Here is a 23,246-nt window from a genome sequence, read left to right on the forward strand (position 1 = left end):
AAAGTATGTATTAATTACATAAATAATAAGTGTAAAAATTACGCAATTAATAACGGAAATTTGAAAATTTTGTAGATATTTCTACATTAAAAAATAAATATATCTTTATATTTAATGGAAAATTATACGAACGATTCTGTTTTATAAATTTTAGGTAAATATACCAATTCTTGTATAATATTCCATAATATAACAATAAAATATACACATCACAATTGAATTTGTAAAACATAAAAAAGGATAGATAAAAATTTAAGGTAAATTTACATACAATTGTATGCAATAGATAGTTATGAGTGAAAACGATACACGAAATGGCGTTACCACCCGTAATGCTGCCATGTCATGTAGTGCTTTTGCGCTTCAAAAAAAATTTTTTAAATTTAAAATATTAAAAAAAAATAAAAAATATTATTACCTAAACGTTTCTGCAAATTTACTGGTACAGCCAGTTTAATTATTATACAAAAAAAATTTTTTTATATAGACGCAGGAAATTTACACCTATAATAGTTGGTCCTAAAATAACATTACAAAATGTTTTACAATGAGTTGCATAAAACGTACGGATACTTCGCGCGCGGAACTATCTCTAGATGGTACCCTCTATAGCCTTTCCGGGTTAACGGATGTTTATCGAGGTCATTTATATAGTTTCACGCGACGAAACGCAATCTCAATGCACCGACAAGTGTGACATAACGATCCGTGGCCACTTCCGCTCGAGCGTTCCAGTTGATTCGCTTTGCCATTAGCGAAATACAGAACGAAGTAAAGAAATGTTCCTTATAGTCGCTATCACTGTAAAAAATTTTGTAATGTAATTTTAGGACCAACTATTATAGATGTAAATTTCCTGTGTCTATAAAAATTTATTTTTTTATATAGTAATTAAACTGGCTGCACCAGTAACAGTTGACCATAAATTTGCAGAAATGTTTATGTAATATTTTTTTAATTTTTTTAAATATTTGTAAATATTTTTAATATTAAAAATTTTTTTAAGCGCAAAAGCACTACATGATATGGCAGCAATGATGGTAACGCCATTTCGTGTATCGTTTTCACTCTATCACTATCTATTGCATACAATTGTATGTAAATTTACCTTAAATTTTATGTATCTATCCTTTTTTATGTGCAAATTCAATTGTGATGTGTATATATTATCGTTATACTATGGAATATTACAAGAATTGGTATATTTACCTAAAATCTATGAAACATAGAATCGTTCGTGTAATTTTCCACTAAGTAAATATAAAGATATATTTATTTTTTTATGTATTAGAAATATCTACACAATTTTCAAATTTCCGCTATTAATTGCGTAATTTTTACACTTATTATTTACGTAATTTTACATACTTTTTTTACAGTGTACCATGAAGGATTGATTCACTTTTGGTTCGAGAACGACGTTATCAGACAATTCGGCTAATCGCTTATAAAACTTCTGTTTGTAATTTGTAATTTTTATTTATAAATAATGAAAAATTAATAAAGAAATAATTTTTGTCTGTATTACAATTCTACATATAATAAAAAATATACATATACGTCATAATTGTGCAGAGTATTATAATTTCACCTGCAATATTAATGAAATAACGCAAAGAGATGTGCCAGCTGCAGCTGATCCGATTTAAAATCTGCGTAGCTTGCACAGCTGCAACAGCTTTTCTGCCCTTAGCACCAATTTTGGCCTTTTGCGCAGTTATCGATATCAGACTGCCGCCTGTAGTAGTGAATTAGTTTTCGCCGAAACTACTAACCGCATTTAACACGAACGGTCGTTAAATCATTTGCGATCGCGACAACGAGAAAAAAATCGTTAATTGTGATTAGAGCTAACTGACGTTGATAACTTCGCGAAACTACGACGTTCGCTCGTGGTGGTAAACAGAGACAGAAACCACCCTCTACAAACATTGTCTAGAAACATCGATTTAGAATTAAAGTCTAGTTGATTCGAAGGATTTCGTAGCTTAATTTTAAAATATAAAATTTTCCATTAAAACATTAAAATTACATTGGCATTAACAAGTTCAACAATAAAATGTTATTTCAACGTGCGCAGAGTATCACGGAGATACTTCAAAAGGTCAATACTTCAGATAACGACAATATTTTTGAAGAGTTCGCAGCAAGTGACGACACATATAAGCACCGCAAATAATAACAAAAAGTGATAAACAAAGATCATGGTCTATCATTTATCATTTTCAATTCACCATCTTGCGCGCTGACGCGCAAAGAACGCGTTTCCTCAATCTTACAGAAATAAGTTCCGCTCTCAATCTCGCTCACAGAAATTATTTTTTTTTGCTCATGACAACCGATATTATCACTCGTCGAAATATCTCAAACTTGTCCGCCGGGACACTCTGTGCACAATTAATCATAAACGACTAATGACACAAGATTAAAGTAACGCTCTCGCGAAAAAGCGCTGAGCCAAAGATGCATTTCGACCGAGACGTAGTTTCGAAAGGAGAGACGTACTCAAATGCGCAACGCGAGAGTTATGTCAATTGTACCTGATGATATGCGAGATGAGGGAAGTCATGACGACCGACCCGAAAAGAAGAGGCTGACCGCGACACAGACGCTACACAAATGAGACTGAGTCTCCGCCGCGATCCTCGATAGCCCTCTCTCTCTCTCTCTTTCTCTCTCCATCCGCCGTCCTTCATCGCCACCCTCCTCCTCGTAACCCTCCTCCGCGCAACCCTCCTCTTTGCAACCCCTGACCGCCTCACTAGCGCTTGAGCACGCCGCCGCGCCACCCTCTCCCTCCCCGTCGGCAATGGGGATTGAGGGAATTCTCGAATTTCACATCGAGCACGCGCCGAATCCGATTGAATTTTTTGGATTCTCGAATGGACCCTCCTTAACTCGTTACTGATGTTAAAAAGCTGGGGTGAGAGCGGGGCAAAAATTGGAGTTGCAAGGATTGCAAAATCTAAATTAACGTTAAGAAGTTTAGGGGATAGAACAAATATTGGAATTTTAAATCTAAGGAATGTGAAATAATGAGATAAAGAATATCAATTATGAATAATGATAAATGCTGCAAATGCAAGAAATCTTTTGATATTTGCGTCTTATTTATTTCTTGAAAAAGCAGATTCGAAAAATTAAACAGGTCGTCAGTTAAATAACAATAATTTTCACACTTAAAATAAAAACCAATAATAACTTTTGAAATATTGATAATTACGTGTATGTACATATGCAGAGAAGCATCCACTTAAAAATACGGTTATTTAATTGCAGCGATTTTATTATATTTGAAAGAGATTTTTAATATTTCAAAAATTAGAGATTGATTCCATATTTAAAATTCTCTAATTTATTTAGACAACCGATGTATAAATAATCAATCTAAAAAATAGTGTAACAGCCAGCGAATCAAATATACTGACGATACATAAGATAAAACTGCTTACGCAATGCATGTTTGAACCACCGTTAATTATTTTATTTATAACGCCTACAATTTTTTCAACTCAACTTGGACGATCACTTTATTTCACCCTATCATAAAAGTACATACCATCATCATAAAAATACATAAAAACCATTACCGACTACGTACAGTTTCTATCCCTATCTTTCCCTTTCTCTCTATCTGTCCCTTTCTCGACACCCTACGTTCCTCGATCGTCCCACTTCCGCCCTCGTCGGCATCCCCTCCATCGGGACTTCCTCCAAACTCGTCCCCTCCATCGTGTACAAACCCCTTGACAGCAGAGATCGCGTGCACGAGGGCGCATGCACTACCCTCGAGGAATCAATAGACTGTCCCGGTCACGTGAATCGCGAGGTGGAGAAGGACAGATGAAGGGGGTAGAACGAGAGAAGGATCGAGAATCTAAGCGAGCCGAAGAGGGATTGAGAGGATGGAGGAGGGAAAGAGATAGAGAAAAAGAGGGAAAGGACGGCCACTGGTCGCGGAGGGTTGCCCGAGGGTTTGTTGACGATTACATGACGTGCGTATGTGGGTAAACAGCGACACGAGTCCGCCCGATAGGAATGCATAATATAAAACATCTCTCCCCATTGCGAGAAGACCGAAAAGGGCATGCGGGGAAATGATGGGTATAGCGGAAGGACGATGCTTACTGCGCATCATTTTCTGCATAGAATATATCTCGAACACGACCCACGTTTTCACCGATGCACCGAAGTCGGAATGCACACCGAGAGCAGTCATCATGAGGGGGATCGCTATTTCAAGAGCACGCAATTGATTAACGCTTGAAATTGCAGTGTTTCGTATTTTATATTCCATATACTGGATTTCTTTCATCGTTTACTTTTATTTACCCATTCTTTATTTCCGTTCTTTATTTCCGTTTTCCATTCATTTTATTTGCTTGCCTTATGCGTTATGATATACACTTTCGACGATGCCTTATATATTTATGTTTAAAATATGGAAAAAAAATTATTATATTTTTCGCATAACGTTTGCGAGACGAGAAGTCAAATATTGTATTTTAAGAAGAAAAATATCTTTCTGCACATTTCTATATGTTATAAGTATTTTTCGCAACTGCATAAAATGTATTACTCGTATGAAATAATCTCGAAAAAAGAATTTCTTCTAAAATTCTTATTTACGACATTTGTCAACTTTTTATATCCATTCTTTGATTCTATGTAAAGTAAGGTAGTTTAATTTAACATAATGGTTGAAGATTGAATCGATATCACACCGTCTACAAATTACCTTGATCGCTTGAATATAAAATCATGCTTGTTCTAGAGACGTATAATTTCATTAATTATTAATTGATGAGTACAATTACTTATTCATTTAATTAATCACATCACGATTTCCTCACGATTTGCGATTAAATTTATACGAATACATAGCTAAGACGTCTCAAAAGTCGCATTCTCACGGTCGATCATAAATTTCTTGTCAAATCTTGAACTGATTTATCTATGAAAATTTATTGTTGAGTTCCAGTCGTTTCAAATCTTTTATCAACTTAGTGAATGATATTAAAGAGTTCAAAGCTCTTTGCAGTAAATCTCGTTGAAGTTACGTAACGTTGTGCCATACGCCATGGATAGCTGCATGGCGTTTAGGAATGTAATATGTAAATATGTAAATTTTCAGCACAATTCTCTATGCAACGTGTCCGGCATCGATTGCGTATCGAAGCGCGTAACTTTTCGCGAGGGAATGCGTGACCTTCAACTTCAGATCCTTTCCCCAGGAAGGGATTCCCGGCCCTCCCTATACGTCCTCGAGACCCCATTAGAGCCAACGAATCCCATGAATGGAGTAGTGACTTCACTCCCCTCACCATTCCGGGATTCTACGCAGCAATGCTTTTGCGTTGCGTAATATTTCCCGCGGGGAGTTTTATCACCTTTCACATTCCCCTTTTTGTTTCAGATTCCAAAGGAAATGTCGCAAAAATAGCGAGAAATCCTACAAATTTCAGAGCGTAATCAATCTATATAGAGATTAACGCAATTTATTATTATGTATATATGATTAAATATAGCTCGAGACACCTCACACATTGTTAAATATTAAAAAATAAAATTTTAAATCAATACTTTAAGTTAAATAACATTTTGTTATTTTTAACCATCATGTGTGTCGATATTTATTATTTTAACATAAAACAATATTATTGAACTCCATTGATTAAATTAACGATATATTGAGGAGGAGTAGTGGCGACCTATGACCTATAGAAATGGTTAAATATAACTCAAATTGAATATAATTTGACACTACGAATGTAACGATGGAAAACATATTTTATTAAAACGTATCGCCCTCACAATTTTTTAATCAAACCAAAAAAAGACAGAACAACGGTTTTTTTTCTATTATTTATAAATAATAATTTATAATAATATAAAATAATAATTATCAGAGATTGTTTAATAAAATTGTTTGGCACACAGAAATTGTGTGCCATGTCTTAAATTTAAATAAATTATAACTAAATAAACAAAAAAACTTGCAAATTTTTTCTTCGATTGTTGAGAAAAAAATAGCCATATAATGACCATTTGTACAATACAAAATAAATAATGTTTGTCGCAAACAATTTTACAATGTGCGATACGCGATGAAAAATTTCTTTATTGATTTCTTATTGAAACTTCGATAATTTAATTGTTGCTCTCGCGATTTTGAATACGTTGCGATTTTAATTAGAGACCATAAAATAAAAAATTCGCGATTAATCGTGCAATTTTTCGCGATTTTTCTTATCTCGTGTTGACACGTTACGCATTCGCGAAAAAAAAACAACAACTTTGTTTCACCCCGAAGCGCGCTTTGCCGCTCCTTGTCAGCATTCATGTATTAGTGATGGGAATAGAACACGTGCGGGCAATGACCCCGCATGCAACGTTGCGCATATGCACGTAACTAGCGAGCGCATGCATATATCCGTGCATATGCACATGCACATGCATATGCTTATGGCGTCACTTGGATAGCGAGCTTTTCGTACTATAACATGCATATATATCGATTGTACATAACGCCTCGCGATGCAAGGATAATGAGGAATGAACGCGAGATTACTCGGTATTTACTATTTATCAACATTTAGTGCGCACGAGCCTTCCGCGGGGGGGGGGGACTCGTTCTATTATTTTTCTCCAATCAATATCTACGATTGTTCGTTAGAAGAGCGCGGCAAGGAATAACGTCGCGCGTCTTCTTTTCCTCTCAGTTCTCATTGAAAATAGAATTGCGAAATTCCCACACGAAGAGAATTTTCTCTTAAAATTTACCTTGAAATTATGGTAGTTGTAGGACAACATGTACCACCAAGAATTTTATGCGAGCTATTCTGATTAATATCTACCATAATAAAAAATATTAATATCTATTACATTAAAATATAAAATATGTTTGATTAATTTTACTAAAATATATCTAAGGGTTGGGTACGTCCCTACAAAACGCCCTTTCAGACCCCTTGAGGTAATAAAGTATCATTTCTAATTCTAAAAAAATTCTACTAAAATATATCTAGGAAATTTCAATAATTTTTCAAAATTTACCAATCTGCTTGGTAATTTTTATCACGTTGTTTGTAAAATGTCTTTTGTATATTTAAAAAATTCCTTGGTTGCCAAGTTGTCCCAAGTTTGTAGTGAATTTAAGGGTAAGATATAACAAAAAATTCTTTCCGTGCATATATATTACGTAAAATGTATTGCGAGGATTCATGTTCAGAATTTTAGTCGCCCCTCTCGCTCTGCATTTCTTTTATTTTCCAAGCCGCGTGAGTCGCTTGTAAACTATTACAAACGTTATAAAACGATTTCAAATTTCAACCTCACGATAGAAATTATTCAGCTAAAAATTGTTCAACAATCGTAGATACATTATTCGCGCGACATAAAAATATCGTTGCGATCGGGATCGCGCGCGGAAAGCAAATCTTATCGTTTGAGGTCACCGAGAGTCAATAAATTCCGACAGTCTCGTCAATAAATTCCGAAAAACCAACACGCTGAGAAAGTTGAAACCGTCGTCTCGATTTTCTCACGCGAATCTCGGAGGCAAAAGTCGTAACAGTTAGCGCGAGTAGTCATCGCGGGATTGTCAATCGTCGGCGCCGAGCCAGTTGTCAGCAAAGTGAAAGGAATGCCGCGTAGACTACCGCGGCAGAAACACACAAATCGCATCCAGGTCGAAGATGTGATCCGGATCGATTTCACGTCCCGGGATTGACGCTCTATGAGAGATATCGCCGGAAAAGCACCCGCGGCGAGGAATTTCCCGCGTATATAACGTAGGCGATACGTACAATCATCGCGTGCTGCAACTTTGATACTCCGTAATAAGTATATTCGATCGATATCAGCGCGGTTTCTTATCGAAATAACACCGGGTTCATCGCCGTCCGCCGTCCGCCGTCCAATAAATCCGTCGACTCGTAAATAAATAAAAAAAATGTATCGATTAAAAAGAAAATATATGCCGTATTGCGAGATCCGCACCTGCTTTTTAAAAAAGCGGTCGCGTTGTTCTTTATTCATCACTAACCGTAAAATGCATTATACAAGAAATATAATTTTCATAAATACATCTCGTTAAAAAATAGTAATGTTATCAATAGAACGAGAGAGAGAGAGAGAGAGAGAGAGAGAGAAAAATTTTAATATGGTAGATTAAATGTATCTCACGTTTAAAATGCATACGAGGCGATAAACACGTCCGTCGATTAAGAAGAACGTTATCTCGAAACTGCAAAAACTTATATTAAAACAACACGAATACGCATCCTATATCCTGAACGCAGCTAAAAACGGCCGAATGGACGACGCCAATCGACAGGAGCTGCAACCGCATATTTCTGGGCGGTTTTAGCTGTACTATCGCTTTTTCCTGTGCCACATTTTATCAGCGGCGCCGATTCGCGCATAACTTTATACTCATACGCCGCGTTCCTGTTAATCCTGCTACGAAATGGATCGCTACGCGATGGAAAGAAAAAGAGAAACGGAAGGCTCTTCCGGGCGGAGGACGGCCGTCGCGCAAAAAATAATCTCCATGCAAAAGTCACGCAGGTCTTCGCAGGTTTCGCGACTCGGCGTGTCGCCGCGTCGCGCAACGTAACAATGTTCACCTTGTGTACTGAGGCATTTACTTACCTCAAACGGCGATCGGACGGGCGGGCACGGATGAGCCCGATGAGCGTCGTCGCTGGTCGTCCGCGGTCTTCGGAGCGATGCACTTCTCTCTTCCACTAGCTCAGAGGCGAACGTGTCGCGGGGACGCGGCCTGGCCGACGAGGGGGTCGCGCGCCAGCGTCAGCTCCATCATCCGCGGCGGCACATCGCCGCCGGCACGGGACGCTAATCGATAAGTGACTCCGAGGTCGACGCCGAGGAGCGCCGTACGTGCGTGATGTTTCGCGAGAGCGCGAGATATCCGGAGTGCGGACTGCGGGATACGCCGCGCGGAGATCGGAGTACTTCCGAGAAAGAGAAAGAGAGATAGAAAGGGGCAGATATATATGTGTGGAGATATAATATATATATATGACGGACGCGTAAACGCGGCGTTCGCGCGTATGCGACTCGTATGTGCGCGCTCGCGTGCGTTCCGCACGCGTTTTCTCGCGGCTTCGAGGATTCGAAATACCTGCAGGCGCGAGTCACTGTGAGTGGCAGAGCGGTGCCGGCGCGGATGCGCGTTCCGCCATATTGTCGCAATTGCGCGTTTTTAAAGGGGGACCGGACTCGGAGCTCGGAGCCACGGAATCGCATACAGAGGGCCGAACGAGAACGACCCACCGACTCCACCGACCGACCGATCGACTGTCCGTTCGTCCGTTCTCGGCTCGGTCGCTCCTTTATCGACGCCACTGAAACTCGCCGCCGACGGAGCGCTCGGCCGTCTCGCGTTCGATTTTTTTTTCTCTTTTTTCCTTTCTCTTTCTCTCGAAGCGCGCCGCGCGCGCCTTCACTCGCTCTCGTCGGCGACTCTCATCTCGGCGATCTCTCGTTTCGCATTCTGAAGAAATTTTCCTATTAATGTATAATTCGTTAATGTATTATTAAATATTATAAACGCACACACGTTTATTATACACACGTGTGATTTTCTCCGACGAGTTTAATATCCATCGCTTTGACGCTCTTTAATTCGATATGGATTTAAAACAAAGTGCAATCAGCACGAACTATATACGTTTGAAAACGTTCCACGAGAAATGACTCTGCGGTTGCGGTATCATTTCATTTGTCGAAAAATAAATTTTTCGAGCGTGCTGATTGGCTAGTCTGGAAACTCGAAAACTTTTCTCCTTACTCTCTTCATCGAGCCAATCAGTACGTCTGAAAAATGCATTGTAAAATAAAATATTATAGCCTTGCTCCAAACATTTACACTCTAATGTCCATTTCTACCAATGAAGATTTATTTTAATCTCGGTTTAACTTGCTTTTTATTCTTTTCTAATTCTTATAACTAGAAAAAGATATATGTAGAATAAGATTTATGAAAATAAATGTTAAATTAATTAGATTAAAATTAAACTGCATTGGTAGAAATAGGCGATTTCTACCAGTAGAAACAGAAACTCGAATCAAATGTTATCTTGTTTGACTTCAATCGAGTGTATTAGGGCCAGTTTCACAAGTGTCGGTTAACTTTTAATCTTAGATTAAAACTTACTCTTCGTCTTTTTCTAAGGGGGACGTTAGAAGGAGACGAAGAGTGAGTTAATCTAAGATTAAAAGTTAACTGACACTTGTAAAACCTTATTAGAACAGCTTTTAAGGCCCGGACACATAGAAAAACTTAAGCAGTAAAACTCAAGCAGTTAGCAAATCAGCCAATCACAGTCAAGAACTTAAGGCACGGCCCTAAGCGGTAGCGAATCCATACCGTTGATTTTTTACTGCTTATATAAGTTTTACTGCTTAAGTTTTTCTATGTACCAAGGCTTTTATTGCTTAACTCTTCAATGGGCGTGTATGGAATGTATTTTACATTCTACAACAGCTTGTAAAAAATTAATGTTTTGAACTCATTTCGATATAGAACCGATTATTATCGAAAAAAACATTAAAACTAAACTTTTAACCTGAAAAGAATTTTTATTGGTTTAATATTTTTAGCATAAATAAAATGGAGTATAATTAATTTATACTCTACGCGCCCTTTTACATTTCAAATTTTCACGTGACCACTGAAGGGTTAATAAAGTCAGCTATAACGGTGCTTATTGTCAACGTAGTATATTACAACATATGATTTATAATATACTTTTATAGCATAATTAGTAATAAAAATTATAAATTTGAATTTCATAGTGCGCCACGAGGTGAACAGCGATAGCCAATCAGGCTCTCGTTTTCCTGGTAATTTCACTCGGCTCGTATTTGAACGCTCGATCACCATCTTGCGTTACGTAGACCCGGGCCGCCATAACAATTACAATGGCGCCGCCAGCGTTCTTTTGACGCGAGTTTTCGTGCCCCCTCGTGTCTTTTCCGTCTAGAGCTCCGAAATGGTAAGTTAATGAGTCGCGAAATCTGTCTACATCGCGTGTATACGACGTGAATCCGCTTGACGCGCGAGATAAATCCGTGGTGCGTGTTTTCGTGTGTCCGATAATATATTTATGAAACGTTAAATGTGCTCCGGTGCCAAGAAAATCACGATGTTCATAAGACGTGTTGCACCGCTTCGTTTCGTTTTCCCTCAACGATCTCTTGGTCTCTTCTAATTGGATTTACTGCATTATGATTTCATCGAAATTATTCTACAGCGATACGTAACAAATTTTATTTCTGCTCGAATTAACGACTTGCTTGAGTAGAATTGAAATTAAATATTGAGACTAACCTAAATTCGGGCCTAACCTAAATTCCGCGGCACACATCATACGTTATTTTTTATCCTAATCACATAGATTGACATTAGTACAAAAAATGTAAGGTTTTAGTGAGATTGTTTTTTATATTTGCTATTTGTATGATTATAGAAGATTGAAGTATTTATTGCCTTTCATTTTTGTGTTATAAAATGTTCGATAGAAATGGGAAATGGGCCTTCATCGAAGCTGTGGTACTTACATTGTCAAGTATCACAGTCAAAAAATGGCCAATAGTATAACAAGTTCTTCAATTAAGGTCACAGATTGAATTGCATATTCCTTCTGTATCACCCAAGAAGTGCACAAAATTCTTTCTGCAAGAAATTAAGTCCAACAGTCGTTCTTATAACTCGTTACCGTATAGTTCTCGATTCAAAACGTTCAATGAATTTATGCTTGTATGAGAAAAATGTTCATGTTGGATCGACATACATATGAATTTTGCAGTTTTAATTTCAAAATATCAAATATCTTTGTGTTTATTTTATCTACTGTTTGACTTTTAAACTTCATCATTAATTTTTTATTATTAATTTTTTACATAGAGAAAGAGGATTTATTTAATCATTTTTATCACTAATTTGATTTTAATTTCGAATATTTTAATATTGTATTATATAATTTTTTTCTTCTAGGCTCGAGGTCCAAAAAAGCATCTCAAGCGTCTTAACGCACCGAAAGCATGGATGTTGGACAAACTCGGGGGTGTGTACGCCCCCCGACCATCCACTGGTCCACACAAACTCAGGGAATCGCTCCCTTTGGTTATCTTCCTCCGTAACAGGTTGAAGTACGCCTTGACTAATTGTGAAGTTACTAAGATCGTGATGCAGCGCTTGATCAAGGTCGATGGAAAGATTCGCACTGACCCTAATTATCCTGCCGGTTTCATGGGTGAGTGCTTTTGCTATATTTTATCTATTATAATACGTCTTTCACTTTTGTGTTATAAAATGTTTGATAGAATTGGGCCATTATCGAAGCTATGGTATTTATATTGTTAAAAGAGTATCATAGTCAAAAAGTGGCCAATAGTAAAACACGTTCTTCAATTAAGGTCGCAGATTGAGTTGCATATTCTTTCTGTATCACCCAAGAAGTGCACAATAATATCTCGTAGCTCTCATGCACAAGTACCGATAGACAGTATCGATTAATATCATTGTGATTGAATTGTTTTAGATGTTATTACAATTGAGAAAACTGGCGAATTTTTCCGCTTGATCTATGACGTCAAGGGACGTTTTACTACCCATCGTATTACTGCTGAAGAAGCCAAGGTAATTGTTTTTGATGTCGTATACTTTTCTTTCTTTTTTTTTTTTTTTTTTTTTCTTCTTACTTAATACCATTATGTATCTATATAATGTGGTATTATGTTTTGCAGTACAAATTGTGCAAGGTAAAGCGCGTCCAAACTGGCCCTAAAGGAATACCGTTCTTAGTTACGCACGACGGTAGAACAATTCGATATCCCGACCCTGTTATAAAAGTTAACGATACCATTCATCTGGATATTGCCACTAGCAAGATTTTGGATTCCATCAGATTTGATTCTGGTAATTATTTACTTGCAAAATTAGAAGAAAATACTGAAATATTGAAAAGAGGAAAATATTGAGCGTAATTTTCTCTGATTATCAGGCAATCTGTGCATGATTACCGGAGGAAGGAATTTGGGTCGTGTTGGTACCGTCGTGAGTCGTGAGCGCCATCCTGGCTCCTTTGACATCTGTCACATAAAGGATGCTCAAGGACACACCTTCGCCACGAGGTACTAAGGATGAAATTTGTTTTTAGTTGTAATTATTCCGTATTATTCTTTGTACATAAATTTATAAATTGTTTGCCCAGGTTGAACAATGTCTTCATCATCGGCAAAGGCACGAAGGCGTATGTGAGTCTACCAAGAGACAAGGGTGTGAAACTGTCGATCGCCGAGGAACGCGACAAGAGATTAGCAGCGAAGGGAGTGAATTAATAAATGTACATTTTCAAGAAAATCTTCAATAAACCGAGATTGTCTTGGTAACTCTTCGTTTATCCATTCGCTTGTAGATGAATTTCACTATAATAATTTATTGTATAACAATACAGTTCCACAAAAATATCACCATTTCCCCATCTCTTTAAAATTGGGTTTATAAAATATATATAACGTATGATACAATAAAATATAATACAACGTAAGATTAAACAAAAAAGAAGTGAAATTAGAAGAAAATACTGAAATATTGAAAAGAGGAAAATATTGAGCGTAATTTTCATATATGTACAGGCATATATGTACAGCGTGTCTATATAGAGTGGATCAAAAAGGTATTTGCACCCCCAATTTTCTTACGATAACTTAATTTGAAGGAATAATACATAAGTACGAACTGTGTCCATAATTTATTACATACAGTATATGTATAAGTTACTTATCTCGCAGTTCGTAATTATGTATTATTCCTTCGAATAAAGTTATTGTAAGAAAACTGGATGTGCAAATACTTTTTCGATCCACTGTGTATACATCATGATTGATTCACAGTCTAACATCAACTTGATATATTTGAAAGATTAAAGATAAAGTAAAAATTACATAACGAATTAACCGAAAAAATATGTATAGAATTTGATTTTTATTTTGAAAGTTTACGCGGAATGACGCACGAATATGAAGAAACGACATTGGCTGCGTTCAAAGTACGGATAGAAGCGCGCGGCGCGCATGCCCGGCGGCCATGTTAGTCGCGGCTACGCCGGTTACTGCGGAACATGGGTCCGGTGGTGTGAAGTCGCGGATGCATTCTCTCGCGAATTAATCGTCAAAAATTGGCGGTGCGCGTTAATTCACGCCGGGACTGACGAACAAAGTTACGGACTATCGTCACGTCGTAAACGTCCACGTTTGCGATCACGCTTTTTCACTGGGAATCCGGTGGCGAATTCTCGCCGCGAAGCGAAAGATCTATCGAAAATCAGGGGGCCACATGAATGATTGCACGATTCGCAGAAGCAACGTACACGGCCTGACCAGAGCAAATTCGATTTGTTACATTTGTTACGTGTTTAAATCATACATGCAGCTGTACGTGTATGTATCTCACATTTAACGACATCACGCGCGGTTGATTATAACAATAATTTGTATTTGTAATTGCAGATCGTCGCTTTTCTGCTCGAGAATTCGAGTTGTCGCAAGTGGAGCGAGAAGAATCAGCCGAAAGTTGGGAGTCGAAGGAGTGATTATACAGTTCGGCGAAACGGTGAGTAAATTATTATCTTTGATGAAAGGCCTGTAACGCATTTTTCTAAGCGCGTTTTGTTTCGTGCTAAAAGTGGACACTTATAATAATTAATATATATGGCATCTGTGAACGGCACGACATTCTACGAATTTAAAAAAAATACTAACAATTCTAATAGCCGTTTTCGCACAATAATGATTATTTTGTGTGTGGAAGAATGATATGGATATTTATGCAGAGAATAATGATTTTGTTACATAGTGATAGTAGAATTATAAAATGTATTTAATCAAAATTGAAATTTAATTATTTAATATTTGAAATTTAAATAAATATTATATGATTAAAATCGGATAATTCAATACTATAGTGAGGTAAAAAATTTGTTACAATATTAACGTTAGCTGATAATAAAAAGTTCATAAAAATGCTAATAATTGCAATAATAGTTAGAGAAATTATAGAATATAGTTCGGTGGTGGTATTGCAATTGTTATTGTACAAAATTAATACTATGGTATTGTAATAAAATAATTTTATTTGCGAGTTGAGCATGAGATGGCTACATTTAATGCTAAATGCAATTATCAATGCGAATCTAATTGCTAAAATCTCGCAATTTAAAGATTATCTCTTTAATATACTGAATATAATTTACAATCGAAAATCGTTGGAATGAAAAGACGCCCGTTTAGTATAATGTGCATCGAATATCGTACGAAATATTTCTTAAAGTAACACTACGAACAAGCGTAAAGAGCAAACAAGTTTGAAGAAAAATCCAGACTTCTAAGTTTTTACTTTTCTGGCAGCCAAATTTCTGTATTTAATTCAAGCGCATTCTGTAAAAGAGCATTGCACTGCTCGTCCGTGAGCTTTTCGTTTCTCTGCTGCACTTCCTTTGCAGCTTTCAAGTACCTATTTGAAAGAAAAACTTGTTACAAGATGTACATGTATTTTCTGCATTTATACTTTTATAGTTTTACATAGCCATTATTAAATACGTTAAATTTTTATTCCATACTTGAAGTTGTCACCATATTTTATACTGAAACACGGAGAAAATTTTATAGTAAATATTACTATGTTGTCGCACTAGCTGCGGACCATCGAGGAATTTTAAGTTAAATTACTATGTTTATGGTAAAAATTACGTTATTTAATCGTTTTTAAAACAATAATTATAGTATTTTAACTTAAAATTCCTCGATGGTCCGCAGCTAGTGCGACACCATAGTAATATTTACTATAAAATTTTCTCCGTGAAGTTTTTCTGATTCCAATTTTTTCGAAAAATTTGTTAACATAGCTTGCCGTTAGCTCCTACGAAGCAGAATAATAGAAAACATCGATAGAAATATACAAGATTACTTTTGTATAGAAAGGACCATGTTCTTGATTTCGTTCTCAACAGTTCTGGGCGACGGTCCCGTGTATTCCGTATTCTCGACGTGTTTCGTCCGAACGAACGGACAAATACGAATCCATCCGCCTTCCCTTATGCAGGAAGCCCTCCAGTCTCTGCCGTTGTCCCAAATCGGTGGCGAGGCATGATTCTCGATCGTATTTCCCTTATATCGACGTATGTATTTGTCCATTAACAGCGGGTTATAACGGGGCCACGTAGTCGGGCAAACTTCCGGTGTTGATTGTCGCAGCTGAAAGAAAATTACAATATAAGCATCATATGTTATTTTTCTTTTTTTCAATATACGCTTGCAAAATTGCATTAATTTTTCTTGATATTAGTACTAATGTGTTACTCAATCTATAATATTTCGAGATTAATTTCTTCTGTTTTTCTGTAATTGAAAATATCACTTTTGATATGTTATCGGTATTTTCGATTACAAAAGGCAGAAGCTTTCGCTCGCGATTACCGTAGCTCGAGTCTCCGAGGAAAGATTTAGAAAAGTTTCGGCTTCTCGCCCGAGTTTCGATCTCTTTTTCACGGAGCGGTCGAACTTGGAAGACACTTCGCCGTCCTCCTCGATGCGATCGAGAGAGGACCAGATTGTGAATAGAGAAAGCCCGGTGTTACACACTGGAAGACCCAATAAATCAAACAGATCATGCAACAGGGGCTTTTTCACTTCTGAATCGACTTCGCAGTCGTTACTCAAAGCCGGACTTAAATTCACCTGTAATTTATGTAAGTTTATTATATTTTTTTTTATTATTCTATTTAATTATTTTATTCTTTCGAATCACGCTCTATTTACCTCTAAGAGCCACGGCTTTAAATTCTCGTCAATTAGCACGTCAAAGCCGAAAAATTCGAAACAGTTCGAGGATCTAGGAATGCCCGCTGCTTGACTTAAAATCGTTAAAGTGACTAGACACGAGATTCTCTGCCAAAGAATCCAATCGAAGTATCCTGACTGTTCGAAAAATCTTCGCAATTGTCTAAATGTCCATTTGCATCCTATGTAAAAATAAAAAATTTAAAGTTTCATTTTTAAATCTTTTTAATTTTTGCGTCTAGTTACAGAACGAAACATTATATAGAATATATAATAAAGAACCCAGACCTATGTCCAAAATCGGGACATAAGACGTCTTTTGTCCATCTTTTAATAAGACATCTAAAAGGTGTCTAAAAGACGTCTTTTAGACGTTTTATGTCTCGCTTTTGGACAAGTGTGCTGTATGGGAAGGTAGTATATAGTATATTAATGTATCAAAATACCGGCACCGATGCGTTCTTTCTTTTCCGAGTAGCCTGGTCCTAATTTGTTCAGAGAAAAATTTGTGAGATGTCGAAAGGGATCATCCAATCGCTCCAAGGAAAATTTTTCGGTGGCGAAACGAGCTAGACCTTCCTTGTACATGTAAATCGTTAACGGGCGATACGACGGCACGCACACGTACAGGCGAAGATCGAATTTGTATCCGCCGATCAGTAAAGGGTTCTCGATATATCTTTGCACAACCGCGGCATTATCGTACGATAGATCGCTTAATTTCTGGAAAAACACATATGTTATCTAATTTATGCGATATTTTTGTATTTTGTTTTGCACTTTAAAGAGAAACCTCACGCGAAATAGAAAGATTCCTCTCCCTTGACTTTGGCCGACCGGCTTGCAAATCCAAACTTTGTCATCCTTCTCGCAACGGCTACACTCTTCGGCCAATTTTGTATACTCGGAAGGCAAGTTGTATCCTACGGGACTGATGCGATAAATGAATATACCTCCATCGATAAAAAATAATTTTATAATACATTTAATTGTACAATTTATTATTATATCTTAAATTGGATGAAAAATAACAATTTTTAAACAAAAATTTAATTTAACTTTAATACTCATTTTAATTAACTAAATATTTGAAACAATTTAATAAATAAGGATAATGTGTTTTACGAGAAAAACTTTTGCGTTAATGCAGACAAGTGCAATTAAAAGTTTATGTACCTGAAGTCATATATCGAACCGTGGACTTTTTTCATGCGCTTCAAGTGACGGATAAGCTTATCCTTTCGGCAGATGGAATTTCCCTTTGGTATCCGATTGACAAACTGTTCGAAAAATAATCCGAGTTAAATAATTTCTCGAATTGAGCTAACAGGTAATTAGAGAAAAATTAAAATTAATATATAGTTACTTCGACATATTAGATTTAAATAAATAATTAATTAAGAAGTTATTTAATTAAAACGAAATTAATTAAGTCTAATAAAAATAAATAGAGCGTCGTTGTTAAAAATATTAGTTAAAGTTAACTGAGTTTTAATCGATTTCTTTAAGAGATAAAATTGGCGAGCACTAACGAATTGAAAAATAAAAATTTATTTATTATAATATAAAATAACAAGCAAATTTGAAGAAAACGTTATCTTTGCTTTTTCTTTGTTCGTTATTTACGTTCCGGATAGAGAAACTCAAAAATTTTGATGGGTTGCTCGAAGTTCAAAATGCTTCTAGATATTGCGTTATTACCTGCCAGGGAAATAACGGCCTGTAATGCGACATGGGGAAACCGCCGAACCGCCACCATAAATTCCATCGATCTTTGAATACATTATTTTCGCCGGCGTACTCCCGCCATCCCCGTTCCGTGCAAACCTACAGAAGAAAACATTCGCGATAGCGAAAGGGTGGTTGATATTTACCTCGACATTTATTCCAAAGGCTCGGTACTATTTATAACCCGTCTCAAATGTCGATACGAAATGTGAATACTCGAGCATTATTCCCCGTCAGACAGCAACGAAAAAGGCAACAAATTTTTTTCGCGTTATTCATCGCAACAGCATAAAATGCTATAAACATTACGACGAAACGCAATCATTATTCTCGCGGAGGTGATGCAAGCACAACTTCGAAGGCGTCGAGATCGATATCACTTATCATACTACGTTAATTTACATTCTCGTATCTGACAGATTTATAGATATAATAATTTAAAATGGAATCGCGTAATTTTAAAGTAAGCCGCTCACGAATACATTGGATGAAAATAGTAGTTTTATCGATGCATTCGAGATTCCAGTGAATATAAATATTTTTACAAACAAAATTCGTGGAGAGCACTCGACTTATTTCAGTATATCTTACTAAATATGCATTTTAGCATCTTGCTTATACCAAGGGTTACAACCGAAATACCATAATCGATATCTATTTACTCCACACGCTGCGCACGGACGTGTTGCATCGATCTCTCCAATTGGCCAAATTGATAGACCGGAACCACTTTCAGTTCGGCAACCGAAAGTGCATTCCTTAATTCCAGCTACCTACGCATTCCGAAGTTTCGAAACTTTCGAGAGTATGAGCGCACGAAAATAGCGACGACCGCCCTTGATTTATTGTCGTGTTATTAGAACATTAGGAATGACTGCTCGTTGTATCAAAAACGAGCCAAGGCCTCTGATTACAATTAAATCGGCGTGCACGACACACACATCGCTTTATAATTTAAGTATTTTTGGATCGTCTTAAATTCATATTTTTCAAACCAAGAACTTATACGCTTATAAAATTAAAGGATTATAAGCTTATCATAATTTTTTACTCTAAAGTGGTTTAGAAATATTTCTAATTATATGAATACAAATAATTGAGAAAAGATTTACGAAACACTTGAGCAACTCAAGAGTGATTATATTTGTCTTTGTATAATTTTAAACTTTAGATATATTTGTTTATTATAATTTAATCGTTGTCTTTTTGTTTTCGAATTAGAAACAAAGATAATTTCTTAAACACAGTACTTATGCAGATTTTTCTACATTATGCAAAGTATTCTGAAACTTTATGTATAGTATTCGACGCTGTCATTATTTAATTTTGATTAATCCCATGTTGTGTGAGATACGATTGAGCTACTTTCATAACTTCGGAGTAGCTTATGTTAGATACATTTATGATTTATGCAAAACCACTGAATAATTCGAAAATTACACGCCCACCGTTATTATTGGCAAGCTTCCATTTTTTAAGTCTTTCTCTCACGGATAACCCAATTTTATTGTTTCTCTTTTATCCGACTGTTGCAGTTAACGATCAAAAGTAAATAAGTAATTGATTTAATAAATGAAGATGGGTATATGAAACTGGATGAAAAAGATTTTATTAGGACAATTATTAAACATTTATTAGGACAACACACGCGAATTATTGAATGAGTAGCTACTCGAAACCAAAGTAAACGCGAGGACTAATTATACGCCAGCGAATCCACTTTACGGAAAATTATTTCCACACTGACAAAGCATGTTAATTTTTTGGCGTTACCACATAGATCTATTTATAATGCTTTTTCTTATTATATATTTAAAAAGAAATATTATTATCATTATCAACTGAAAAGAAAAATATATCTTTTCCAAATTTTACGTGTGCATGCGCGATTTCTTTCAATAATAATTTAATGTTTACACAGGATGTACTTCGAGCTTTGATATAAATTTTAGACAAAAAGATTTATTTTTTAAATTAAAATATTGAAGAAATAACTGTCACATCATAAGCGATTGGAAAAAATGTTTAATTGCATTAAATAGTATTAATTAACAAAGATATATTATTTATATAAATTCAACTTTTTCTTCGCAATAATTTCCAATTTAATATTAAAAATCAATGTCAGTTTACAATAGTAAAATTTACAATAGTTACAATAGCATGTTTGTATAATAATCGTCTCTCTTATAAAATTTTATTCAAATTATTATTTCAAAAAAGATATATGTTCCAAATGAAAGAATATACCATTAAAAATCAATTGCAAGACAGCCTATACTTATTGTTAGTACTCAGGCTTGTGAATCATTTTTTATAATAAGAGGTACAACAGAAGTATAATACATACACTAATAACTGTAGGGTATGAAACAGCGCGGAAGTCACAAATCTCGCGCTGGAAATTTTCGCCAAGTCCAACTTGTTAGTCCTCTGTTTTCTACTTTCGTTTTTTACCATTGCATGTCGCACTTACCTAATCGTCGCGTCTAAAAACGGCAAGTACACGCAGAGGCGCGTTGCAGGTATGCATGTATGTATCGCGTACCTTGAAAAGTATTTGGTTCAAGGGCGCTAAGTCTAAGTTTGTAATTGTACCTGTACGAACAAATTCCAACGGGCATAAAAACCGAGCTAGAGGGGGACCTATCTACGACGCGTCCACCGGGTGTATAACGTTTTCCGTCGAAGCCGACGACCTTTCGCGTCGAATCGTATCGATTATCCGCGATGCATCGCGCGGCAACGCGTGCGGCCGTTTCGGCACTCTCGTACGTCGATGAATGACATGAAATTTACGATTGAAGATTACTATATATTAGTCTATGATTTCGGATGTGCTTTATCGAGAACTTCATCGACGATCGTTAGTCTCTGGGATTATGGAAAGTGCAATTTCATTTGAATTAACTATACCTGTACAAGCAGATGCGGTCCGGTACCATTGTCATTTAGTCTGAACACAAAAGGCCCTTCCATGCATTTTATTGCCATGCCGAAGCATCATACTCTTTTTGATATTTGAGAGATATAGCGAACCTCTGGTTTAGTTACGTCGATATTGCATTATATTCCAGAAGTGCATTACGGCATGTAATCTAAAAGAAAAGGGATTAAATCAAATATATCTTTGCGTTAGCAAACGCATATCAATAAGTTATTTAATTACACTAATTTTGTATTGTCTCGAAATGGCACTATCAACTATTTTGCACACAAAATTGTTGCTTTCTTTAAAAAAATAGAAGAATTTAATTATATATTTTCTTCACTGCAGAGCATGAATTAAAAAAAATCCAAGTATCGGTGAAATTGGGTAATAACTTCTCTTTCATCGAGAAGAATTTAATAAATACAATCTCGTACTTTTTAATAAATAACGCAAAGTAAATAAATGTCATTATTTTCTCAATAAAAATTAAAATTTGTAATGAAAATAGTAATAAATGTGTGGATTATTTTTTTTATTTGAAAATAACGGAGACGGATTAAAAAATCAAGCGTAGAATAATTTATCGACATTAATCACAAATTAATGGCAAAAACACGTATTAATACATTAGCAGGACCTGTGTATGTCGTGTAGCATTACCAAGTATTCTTCAATGTCAAGGATATTTTGAAATATAAAGCGCATATAGATCGCGGACGATGCCACGTGTGTCGTGTCTATAGCTTCGACTCTCATAATCAGTACAAGCAAAATAGAAAGCAATATACAGGAAGAACTTTACCTTTGCAGATGATATATATTTTGTCAATAATCTTAATCCTCATCACGTACAGAAAGTTATCTGAAAAAATGTGTATTACATTATTTACAAAGTAGGAATCAATCATTTCACATGATAAATATACTCGAGATTACAATTTGTTACATATCTAAACGTTAATATAATTGTATATAAGATATATAATATCGTAGTGAAAATCATACTTTATGATTAATACCGCTATTTTCTACGAATTGTCTAATTCTATTTGTTAATACTTATGAGAGACTTACACAGTAATTAACGGAAATGAATTCGCTGCCAATTCTGCTACCATTTCGACTCGATGAATCGAGAATTGCCTGTCATTTCGATACATCGAAGCCTTTTTCTTCGCGAAGTTCCTCGCTGAGATAGCTAGTGCAGAGTTGTAGACAAGGCGGGATCTCGGTCCTCACTGATGCGCGGCCACGTTCCGGTCTACGCAATCGCTTTCGGCTGCTTCGCAGGTGCGCAGGCTACTGCTGTGAGTCGCTTGCAGCTTTTATGCGCTTTCCACCGCGATTGCCGCAAGGGACGGCAAGGACGTCGGATGCGAGAATGCCGGTAGTAAGATAGTAGGCGGTCAGAAGCAGCTCGTTATGGAAGGATTGGAGAGAATTTAGATAATTCGAATTTATGGAAGGTTATTAGAAGCACGCGACGCGCACTGTCGTTCCTTTCCGTCAAGCCACAGGGATGGTTGCACGTGGCAACTAATAAAATTCTAGACTTTGAACTGAAAAATATCGTACATTGATATCGTAATATTTGCGTAATTATATTGAATATTTTCTTACAGTCAACAAAACTATTCAACTTTTGTTTCTTGAGTCTGACATTTAATAAAGCACAAATATATCTAATGATAGTGTCAATTAATATTAATAAAATATT

At 36.1% G+C, this 23,246-nt stretch overlaps 3 protein-coding genes across 4 annotated transcripts in view; 1 reads left to right on the forward strand and 2 right to left on the reverse strand.

The window, feature by feature from the left end:
• Positions 1 to 9,340, reverse strand: part of LOC112460075 (protein FAM13A) — a 51,112-nt gene extending 41,772 nt beyond the window's left edge. Inside the window, exons 1-2 of one of the 2 annotated variants that reach the window (XM_025024536.1) lie at positions 9,149 to 9,340; positions 8,656 to 8,978 (exon numbers count right to left, since the gene is read on the reverse strand). The gene's annotated coding sequence lies outside the window, so the exon portion shown is untranslated. Of the gene's footprint in view, positions 1 to 2,540; positions 2,644 to 8,655; positions 8,979 to 9,148 lie in introns of those variants that run through there. The other variant, XM_025024537.1, reaches the window with a different exon arrangement.
• Positions 9,341 to 10,929: 1,589 nt separating this feature from the next.
• Positions 10,930 to 13,422, forward strand: LOC112460057 (40S ribosomal protein S4). Its single transcript, XM_025024501.1, has 6 exons — positions 10,930 to 11,024; positions 12,026 to 12,284; positions 12,573 to 12,670; positions 12,778 to 12,949; positions 13,035 to 13,164; positions 13,245 to 13,422. Exons 1-6 carry the CDS (start codon positions 11,022 to 11,024, stop codon positions 13,369 to 13,371), a joined length of 789 nt encoding a protein of 262 aa, XP_024880269.1. The 5' UTR covers positions 10,930 to 11,021; the 3' UTR covers positions 13,372 to 13,422.
• A 1,741-nt stretch (positions 13,423 to 15,163) lies between these two features.
• Positions 15,164 to 22,870, reverse strand: LOC112460071 (probable tubulin polyglutamylase TTLL2). The gene is made up of 11 exons (XM_025024526.1): positions 22,604 to 22,870; positions 22,332 to 22,391; positions 21,514 to 21,695; positions 18,571 to 18,696; positions 18,046 to 18,149; positions 17,668 to 17,800; positions 17,316 to 17,592; positions 16,849 to 17,051; positions 16,507 to 16,767; positions 15,998 to 16,284; positions 15,164 to 15,544 (listed from the first exon to the last, which is right to left on the reverse strand). The coding sequence occupies exons 3-11, from the start codon at positions 21,589 to 21,591 to the stop codon at positions 15,424 to 15,426; spliced, it is 1,590 nt and encodes a 529-aa protein (XP_024880294.1). The 5' UTR covers positions 21,592 to 21,695; positions 22,332 to 22,391; positions 22,604 to 22,870; the 3' UTR covers positions 15,164 to 15,423.
• Between the last annotated feature and the right edge of the window lie 376 nt (positions 22,871 to 23,246).

This window comes from Temnothorax curvispinosus, unplaced genomic scaffold, assembly GCF_003070985.1.
Source record: "Temnothorax curvispinosus isolate PA1 unplaced genomic scaffold, ASM307098v1 QBEX01010307.1, whole genome shotgun sequence".
Classification (NCBI taxonomy): domain Eukaryota; kingdom Metazoa; phylum Arthropoda; class Insecta; order Hymenoptera; family Formicidae; genus Temnothorax; species Temnothorax curvispinosus.